The 10,362-nt window shown below is 40.2% G+C and overlaps 1 protein-coding gene across 2 annotated transcripts in view; it reads left to right on the plus strand.

Moving 5' to 3' along the window:
• The window catches only part of RPGR (retinitis pigmentosa GTPase regulator), a 109,264-nt gene extending 99,220 nt beyond the window's left edge, over positions 1-10,044 (plus strand). For both annotated transcript variants that reach the window (XM_056558916.1, XM_056558917.1), the window contains exons 16-17: positions 757-842; positions 4,797-10,044. In XM_056558916.1, the coding sequence (XP_056414891.1) occupies positions 757-842; positions 4,797-5,015 (305 nt within the window). In that variant the 3' untranslated portion in view covers positions 5,016-10,044. The remainder of the gene's footprint in view (positions 1-756; positions 843-4,796) is intronic.
• The last annotated feature ends 318 nt before the right edge of the window (positions 10,045-10,362 follow it).

Here is a 10,362-nt window from a genome sequence, read left to right on the forward strand (position 1 = left end):
TATTGTGACGTCATGGCCCGCCCCCTCAATGCAAGTCTGTGAGAGGGGGCGTGGTGACCATCACGGCCACTTCCATAGACTTGTATTGAGGGGGCGGGCATGGCGTCATAAGGGGGTGGGGCCGTGACATCATGATACTCCAGCCCCTGTAATGCCCGTCATCAGGCACGGAGCAAACTTCGTTCCGTGCAGCAGGTGACACAGGGTGCTGCAGGAGAGATCGCGGGGGTTCTCAGTAGTGGGACCCCCACGATCAGAGATCTTATCCCCTATCCTTTGCATAGGGGATAAGATGTCTAGGGGCAGAGTACCCCTTTCACTTTCATGTCAGATTTGTCAGAAAAGGTTTAGAGTTGAAAATATAATCATTTGTTAATCAGAAATACTAGTTCTTATGATTTTAAGTGGGATTTTTACAGATTTTCATCTCAAAAAGGTTTTCATTTATCCCCCTATAAGTTACAAGCTGAAAAAGTATTAAAAGGTTATTCCGAGCAACCATGAACAAGTCAATTGGGATAGTGATAGACCAGCACAAGTTAATCTTTAGATGGAATACTATAGATTGTTACACTTTCTAGTATAAAAGCGAAGCAGATACTAAATAGAATTAATGTATATAGTCCTACTAGTATATAGTGTTACTGTATATGTGGACAAGTTGTTTTATCTAGACGTTTCATGGAATTTGGTGTTAAGCCGACCCACATATAGTTTAAATATTGTATATACATTCATTGCATTCTTTGTTTGCAGAACTTGAACAAGATAAAACAGTGAATGGGGTCAACTCTTCTGAAAACAATTCGGGCAAAACAACATTCCTTGAGAAAACTAGAAGAGTGAGTATATTTTTTTTATATTTTATAAATCTAGAAAAGTTCTAATGATAAGAGATCATTTTCACTTTGTAAAGAGGTGTTCCGGCCATAACATATTGATGGAGGAATAATGAAGAAAAAGACCCTTGCAGCGCCTGGTACCAAGGGTCTTTTTTTTCATTATTTCTCTATGTATCCCAGGACAAGTTGCCCTGGTTTCCTGTGACCCATCGGCATAGCCGCAGTACCAGGATATCAGTACCCCATTACACGGGTGATAGGCGCTGTTTCTACTACCTAGAGGTGAGCAGCCATCTACTAGGAGCACGGGTATCCCCTGCACCCATACTGTCGTTTTGCTGAGGGTAATACACAAGGAGCCGGTATCGGTCCCCCTTTTTATCTACTTCTATAACATATTGATCGCCTTCTGAAGCCTTCAGCTTGTGGCTCAGGCTTACAGCTGATTGATACAGGTGCCCAGTATCAGCACCTCCCAATCTGATATTGATGGCCTGTTCTGAATTTAGGACAGGAATTGTGACCCAACATAAGTGTTTGGAATGAAACTTGATTTGTGTGAATATAATGTTGAAATATGAAAAAACAGTCCAATTGAAAGGAGGCTCTAGTAGCCTGTTTGGCTACCTCTAGTCAGGATACAAAATAACAAGGTTAGGCAAAAATTGTAAGCACTGCCATGAGAGGCAATACATGTTACTGCAGGATGTCCTGCACATATCACTGGGCTGTTCGTGTCCCTGTTCGTGTCTTGCTGCTAAAAATATGGGAAACTCAACAGAACCCTGACAGTCTATATTAACGTAAGTAGATTTCATCTGTGTTTTGTTATAGTGCCCAGTCTTTTGTTTGTGTTATCAAAGCCTTAAAGGAGATATCCAGCCAAAAGTGTTAAAAAAAAACAACTTAAATAAGATATAAGCTCACCATGACTCCACAAGGCATTCCATTTGTTTGATTTGTTTCAAAATCAAACCCTATAAACAGCCTTTGAAAATCCTGCTGAGTGAGCATCTGCATCATGAAATAAAGCTACTACATTAAAGGGGTATTCCAGGAAAAAAATGTTTTTATATATCAACTTGTTCCGGAAAGTTAAACAGATTTGTACATTACTTCTATAAAAAAATCTTAATCCTTCCAATAAATATCAGCTGCTGAAATTGAGTTTTTCCTTTCTGTCTGGCAACAGTGCTCTCTGCTGACATCTCTGCTTGTCTCAGGAACTGCACAGAGAAGAAGAGGTTTGCTATGGGGATTTGCTTCTACTCTTACATGTTCCTGAGACTGGTGTCATCAGAGAGCACTTAGACAGAAAAGAACAACTCAACTTCAGCAGCTCATAAATACTGAAAGGATTAAGATTTTTTAATAGAAGTAATTTACAAATCTATTTAGCCAGTTGATATATATAAAAAAAAGTTTATTCCTGCAAAACTCCTTTAATGTTAATTATAGAAAAAATGTATTATACAACTAACAACTCTAATTTTAAGGTTGAAAATACACACTGCACACAAAATTTTGAAATTAATGTTGTGTTAAAATAGAATAAGGCACAAAATAATTGTGTAAGAAATTTTACAGACTACGTCAAAAACCCATATGTGGCACAGAAATGTTCCCTTTAAAAAAAAAAAAAAAAAAAAAAAAGGAACATCCATGTGGGTACCATTTGCGTTTTTTTTTTTTATTTTTTTTTTTGAGGCTTCACTATTGTTCATTGTTTGTTGGTGCTGCACTGTCTTCTTTCCCGTCGTAAGCTTCGGCCTCAGCGCAGCGACACAAGACTGCCCACCAACATCACAAAATGCGAGCACAAAATTAAACAAAAAAGCCTCCAGAGTACGGATATTCATGATGCGGTATAGTACGTTTTTAATATTTTTACATTTCTGAGGAGAGTGGATGGGTTGTTGTGGGATAGTTGGAGTGCAGCTATTTAGTGCCAGGCAGGCCAGTCTGGGTGTCACCCGATGCGGTATGCCCCCCCTCCCCGCCACTCTCTAGCAACGCTACTGGTAATAAAGGGTAGATAAAGAACTTCGGCTATTAACATAAGGGAAAACTTTTCTGCTTTAGAAAATGATTTTGTAAGCGGGTTTCCCGGGTTTTGCTTATGTGCGATTTATTTATCAAGATTGTGCGACTATTTGATAAATAGGTCGCATGTAAGCAAAAGTAACTTATAAAAATTGTTATATACAGTCATGGCCGTAAATGTGGGCACCCCTGGCATTTTTCTAGAAAAGGAAGTATTTCTCACAGAAAAGGATTGCAGTAACACATGTATTGCTATACACATGTTTATTCCCTTTGTGTGTATTGGAACTAAACCAAAAAAGGGAGGAAAAAATGCAAATTGGACATAATGTCACACCAAACTCCAAAAATGGGCTGGACCAAATTGGCACCCTTTGAAAATTGTGGAAAAATAAGATTGTTTCAAGCATGCGATGCTCCTTTAAACTCACCTGGGGCAAGTAACAGGTGTGGGCAATATAAAAATCACACCTGAAAGCAGCTAAAAAGGAAAGAAGTTCACTTAATCTTTGCATTGTGTGTCTGTGTGCCACACTAAGCATGGACAACAGAAAAATAAGAGAATTGTCTTATTACTTGAGAACCAAAATTGTGAAAAAATATCAACAATCTCAAGGTTACAAGTCCATCTTCAGAGATCTAGATTTGCCTTTGTCCACAGTGCGCAACATTATCAAGATGTTTGCAACCCATGGTACTGTAACTAATCTCCCGGGGCGTGGATGGAAGAGAAAAATTGATAAAAGGTGTCAATGCAGGATAGTCCGGATGGTGGATAAGCAGCCCCAAACAAGTTCCAAAGATATTCAAGCTGTCCAGCAGGCTCAGGGAGCATCATTGTCAGCACAATATATCCATCGACATTTAAATGAAATGAAACGCTATGGCAGAAGACCCAGGAGGACCCCACTGCTGACAGAGACATAAAAAAGCAAGACTACATTTTGACAAAATTAACTTGAGTAAGGCAAAATCCTTCTGGGAAAACGCCTTGTGGACAGATGAGACCAAGATAGAGCTTTTTGGTAAAGCACATCATTTTACTGTTTACTGAAAACAGAATGAGGCCTACAAAGAAAAGAACACAGTACCTACAGTGAAATATGATGGAGGTTCAATGATGTTTTGGGGTTGTTTTGCTGCCTCTGGCACTGGGTGCCTTGAATGTGTGCAAGGCATCATGAAATCTGAGGATTACCAATGGATTTTGGGTCGCACTGTACAACCCAGTGTCAGAAAGCTGGGTTTGCGTCCGAGATCTTGGGTCTTCCAGAAGGACAATGACCCCAAACATACGTCAAAAAGCAGCCAGAAATGGATGGCAACAAAGCGCTGGAGAGTTCTGAAGTGGCAGCAATGAGTCCAGATCTAAATCCCATTGAACACCTGTGGAGAGATCTTAAATTTGCTGTTGGGAAAAGTCGCCTTCCAATAAGAGAGACCTGGAGCAGTTGCAAAGGAAGAGCAGTCCAACATTCCGGCTGAGAGGTGTAAGAAGCTTATTGATGGTTATAGGAAGCGATTGATTTCAGTTATTTTTTCCAAAGGGTGTGCAACCAAACATTAAGTTAAGGGTGCCAACAACTTTGTCCGGCCCATTTTTGGAGTTTGGTGTGACATTATGTCCAATTAGCTTTTTTCCTCCCTTTTTTTGTTTAGTTCCAATACACGGTTTAGTTTTGAATAAACACGTGTATAGCAAAACATGTGTTACTGCAATCCTTTTCTGTGAGAAATACTTCATTTTCTTGAAAAATTTCAGAGGCACCAACATTTACGACCATGACTGTAAAAGCCACACGTTTGCAAAGAATGATAAATCTCCTTTATAGTGTATTGCACATGTAGCTGCAACAAAGGCTAAGGATTCTACCCGAAATGCTCTTATATCATATTTCTATTATTTTCTAGTTATCGCTCTTTAAAAAAAGGTCAACAACAAGTCAGAAGTCATTGCAAGAAAATGGGAATGTAGCTGCTGCTTCAAATGAAGAAAATAGTGAGGAAAAGTCCAGAATTAAGGAAAGTAAAGATGAAAATCAAAATGGCAATTCAGAAAATCCCAAAGTCACCACTGACACTGGGCAAAATTCTCAAGACCGAAAATCCAAGTCATGTGTGTTGTTATGAGGGGGTGACCTGCAAAATAGGAACTCGAGACTTAGTCCATTAGGTCATGTTGGATAAGCTGCTTGCTCGCTTGTCCTGTTGATCCAAAATAACTGGAGAGCCTGGAACTGCGTTGTACATACAATCCAGGGAAACTGTGAAAAGCAAATTACTTTACAAGATTTCCATTTTTTTCTCCCATGCTACTTTACACCACATTATCATGCATTTCCAAAAGCCTAGACCATTTTATACAACTGGTTAATGCATCTTTTTCCTGGGCACACTTTCCATGGGGTTGTGTTTGAAGTAGAATCTATGGGGAAAAAATCCAAAACAGTCAGACCCCTGCGATCTCCGAATTATAAGGTCATTTAACTTGGAAAACTCCTGAATGGTCTATTCTGCACAGATTTGATGCTCAGGATTTTCTGCTTCAGATTTCAATGTAAACTGAATGGCTGAGCACAGCTTCTAATACTGCACAATAAATCTGCGCAGAATACTGTGCATGCGAATAAACCCTAAAAGCATAATCTACTTTAATTTGACCTAAATATGTCTTATGTCCTGTAGATGTGATCCTACATATGATGGTGATGCATTCCTATAGAAGAAGCATACCAATGTATTTCCATGTAGCCTTATACAGTGTGTGTGTAGGCTGGGGGGTATGTAAAGTCTACCAAAATATTTATTAGAGATTCCCTTGCTGTGGCACATCCTTAGGCACTTTGGTCTAAAAGGCGTTATCCAGATACTAAAAACTTTCTATGTTGCTGTGGTTGACATGAAAAAATAATCACATACTTGTTGACCGAGGTTCCCCAGGGCTCCTACTGTGACATAATCTCGTCCCCCACAACTTCGGCTACTTCTTACTTCCGAGAGGAAAACTTCTCTGCAGTGATGGCTGCTCAGCCAATCACTAAATGAGGTGGGACGCTGCAGCCTTCAGTGATTTGCTGAGCGGCTGTGACTTAAAAGAAGGGCTGGTCTCGAAAGTAAGAAGTAGCCGGATTTGAGGGGAACCAGTTGATGTCACAGGGGAAGCTCCAGAGGACCCCAGAAGGTGAGTGTGTTTTTTTTTCTTTTTTTGTGCAAATAGTGTCTAAAACAGAGGTTTGTTTTTTTGTTTTTCACATATAAAAACGCACCAAAATTCCAGCGCATTTACAGTAAAAAATCTTTACTGTTCCATTATTTCTGGGGGGAAATACGATGTTACATTCAGCACACAATCCAAATGGATCACAGTACTGAGAACCTTATGGTTCTCTATATGAGGTTTAAAATGAATACAATTTTTCTTTATTTTATGAAGATGAATTAGTAATATATTTTTCTAGTACAGAGCTCTATATTTTTTGCTTAGACTTTTATGTAAAGGGACACTAAACCTGGAAATAAATAGTGATAGTAAACAAGAAATTTACTTTCCCTCAATGTTTCTTAGTCTGCAGGTTTTCCTACCTGCAGTGAGCATAAGGGTTAATTTTCTACAAATTTGCTCCACTTTTGACTGCACAGCTGCTAAGGAAGGGATTAATTGGGGCTGGGGAGGGGGTGGCTTACTATTAGGGTAATGTGCACCAAATAATTGGCTTACATGAATTGCACCAAATTTATGTTTTTTTAGGCAACTAGCATGGGGTTTGTACAGTTCCACACGCAAAACTTATGGCATAATATTTTGGCATAAAGTAAGCTTAATAGTTGGTCTTGGCTGAGACTAGACAGTCTAAAGATGTGCCAGATTTAGCAACAGCATGAAACAATGGCATGTTTTTGGACTGTCTAGTCTGTTTGCAGTAATTTAGACAGTATTAATAAACCTACCCCTCTTAAAGGAAATCTATTACCGAGATTTTTTCCTGATTAGAGACAGACACTGAAACATGTCAATTTTTTTCTCATCTGTTTCTATTCTGTAATTGTATTTTTTATTTAATTGTTTGCGCATTATTATGGGGGGGGGGCTGTAATTTTGCCCAAGCCCTTTACAGCAATAGACAGGACCTGTCCCATTCAGATGAATTGGAGATGCTATTTGGCATGCTCTGGGACCCTCCCAGAGGGCATTCTACAAGATGGGGGTTGCTGATCTCTGCTGTGAATGGTGGTGGATCCAGACTGTTGTCACCTTTCACTGTACTCCTGGATTTACTTTAAAGAAAGGCATTACTGGGAAATGATCTGCACAGAACAGGAACTCTCAGTTTTGTTTTTGGCCTTTTGGCTAGAATGAAAACTGCAAGATTTAAGGATTATCATAAAATAACAAAAAAACATGGTAAAAATAGAAAATTTTAAAATACATCAGCAAAAATTCTTAATACCTTAAGAAATTGTGATGATACCTGGCATTAACCCCCTTAGACGCGGCGATCAAAGTTGATCGCCACGTCTAAAACAAAACTAAACCGTTCCCGGCAGCTCAGTCAGGCTGTTCGGGACCGCCACAGTGAAATCACGGCATTTCAAACAGCTGTATGGATGGGGGAAGGTTCCTACCTGCCTCCATCTCTGTCTGATCAGCGCTCTGCTGCTCCATGCTGAAGATCCAGGCTGGAGCAGCAGAGCACCGATAACACTGATCAATGCTGATCAACACTGATTGAACAGTGTATGCAGTCCCTATGGGGACTGAAAAATGGTGTAAAAAAAAAAGTTCATCAATAGGATTTAACACCTTTCCTAATAAAAGTTTGAATCGCCCCCCTTTTCCCATAAAAAAAATGTAAACATAAATAAACATATGTGGTATCGCCTCGTGCGTAAATGTCTGAACTATAAAAACATATTGTTAATTAAACCGCACGGTCAATGGCGTATACGTAAAAAAAAATTCTAAAATCCAAATTTGCATATTTTTGATAATTTTGTATACCCAAATTTTTTTTTATAAAAAGCGATCAAAAAGTCCCATCAAAACAAAAATGGTACCAATAAAAACTTCAGATCACCGCGCAAAAAATGAGCCCTCACACATCCCCGTATGCGGAAAAATTAAAAAGTTATAGGGGTCAGAAGATGTCCATTTTAAACATACTAATTTTGGTGCATGTAGTATGTAGTATGCATGTAGTAAATAAAATAAAAAAAAAAACTTTATAAATTAGGTATACTTGTGATAGTATGGACCTACAGAATAAAGATAAGGTGTCATTTTTTCTGAAAAGTGCTCTGTGTAGAATTGGAAGCCCCCAAAAGTTACAAAATGGCGGATTTTTTTAACCCCTTAAGGACCAGGGGTTTTTCCGTTTTTGCACTTTCATTTTTCCTTCTTACCTTTAAAAAATCATAACTCTTTCAATTTTGCACCTACAAATCCATATGATGGCTTATTTTTTGCACCACCAATTCTACTTTGTAATGACGTCAGTTATTTAACCCAAAAATCTACGGGAAAACGGAAAAAAATATAATTGTGAGACAAAATTGAAAAAAAAAAGCCATTTTGTAACTTTTGGGGGCTTCCGTTTCTATGCAGTACATTTTTCGGTAAAAATGACACCTTATCATTATTCTGTAGGTCCATATGATTAAAATGATACCCTACTTATATAGGTTTGATTTTGTCGCACTTCTGTAAAAAAACTACGTGCAGGAAAATGTATACGTTTAAAATTGTCATCTTCTGACCCCTATAACTTTTAATTTTTCCGCGTATGGGGCGGTATGAGGGCACATTTTTTGCGCCATGATCTGAAGTTTTTAGCGGTACCATTTTTGTGTTGATTGTACTTGTTGATCGCGTACGCCATTGACTGTGTGGTGTAATATGATATATTTTTATAATTCGGACATTTCCGACGCGGCGATACCACATATGTTTATTTTTATTTACACTTTTTTTTTAATGGGAAAAGGGGGGTGATTCAAACTTTTAATAGGAGAGGTGTTAAATGATCTTTATTCGCTTTATTTTTTTTTTACTTTTTTTTTTGCAATGTCATAGCTCCCATAGGGACCTATAACACTGCACATACTGATCTATTACATTGATCACTGGTTTCTCATAGGAAACCAGTGATCAATGATTCTGCCGCTTGACTGCTCATGCCTGGATCTCAGGCACTGAGCAGTCATTCGGCGATTGGACACCAGGAGGCAAGGTAGGAGACCCTCCTCATGTCCCACAGCTGTTCGGGATGCCGCGATTTCGCTGCGGCGATCCCGAACAGCCCCCTGAGCTAACCGGCAGTGATTTACTTTCACTTTAGATGCGATGTTCAGCTTTCACTGCCGAGTCTAAAGGGTTAATAGCGAGCAGCACCAAGATCATTGCTGCGCGCTATTAGCCACAGGTCCCGGCCGACATGGCCCGACCCGCTATGACGCAGGGCCACATCGTGGCCCCGCGTTATAGAAAGGGAAAGGACTCAGGACATACCGGTACGTCCTTGGTCCTTAAGAGGTTAATTATGCCCCACAAATAATTTTTCTTCTGCTTTTGCCGTAGATTTTGTGGTCAAATGATTGATGTCATTACAAAGGAAAATTTGATGGCACAAAAAAAAGCCCCCTTACGGGTCTGTAGGTGGAAAATTGAAAGTGAAATGATTTTTAGAAGGTGAGGAGGAAAAAACATAAGTGCAAAAATGAAAAATGGCCCAGTCCTTAAGGGGTTAAGAAATGTAGTTAACATAAAAACCTCATGTAAACAATAGGTCATTTTGTGATGACACATTCCTTTTAAAATATAACCTTCTGTTTACCTGCAGCCACCAATAGAGAGCAGTTAGGAGCTTAAAGGGATTGTTGTTTCACTGATTGCGGCTGCTAAAGGTGATCGGAAAAGCCGAAAGCAGTCAAAGCATAGATGTTAAAGGGGTTCTCTGGTGCTTACACATCTTTTCCCCTATCCAAAGGATAGGGGATTAGATGCCTGATCGCGGGAGTCCCGCCGCTGGGGACCGCTGGGATCTTGCACGCGGCACCCCTTTTGTAATCAGTCCCCGGAGCGTGTTCACTCCGGGTCTGATTACAGGCGACCACCGGGCCGGCGGTGTGTGACGTCATGCCTCCGCCCCCGTGTGATGTACCGCTCCGCCCCTCAATGCAAGCCTATGGGAGGGGGCATGATAGTTGTCACGCCCCCTCCCGTAGGCTTGCATTGAGGGGCGGAGCGCGACGTCACACGCCGCCGGCCCAGTGGTCGCTCCGGGGACTGATTACAAACGGGGTGCCGCGTGCATGATCCCGGGGGTCCCCAGCGGCGGGACTCCCGCGATCAGGCATCTTATCCCCTATCCTTTGGATAGGGAAAAACATGTGTAAGCACTGGAGAACCCCTTTAAGCAATTTGCATAACTCTCATGGACTCTAATGGTGTTACGCTTCACAGGGCTATGCCTTTTGTGCA

The sequence above is a fragment of the Hyla sarda genome, chromosome 2 (genome assembly GCF_029499605.1).
Source record: "Hyla sarda isolate aHylSar1 chromosome 2, aHylSar1.hap1, whole genome shotgun sequence".
Classification (NCBI taxonomy): domain Eukaryota; kingdom Metazoa; phylum Chordata; class Amphibia; order Anura; family Hylidae; genus Hyla; species Hyla sarda.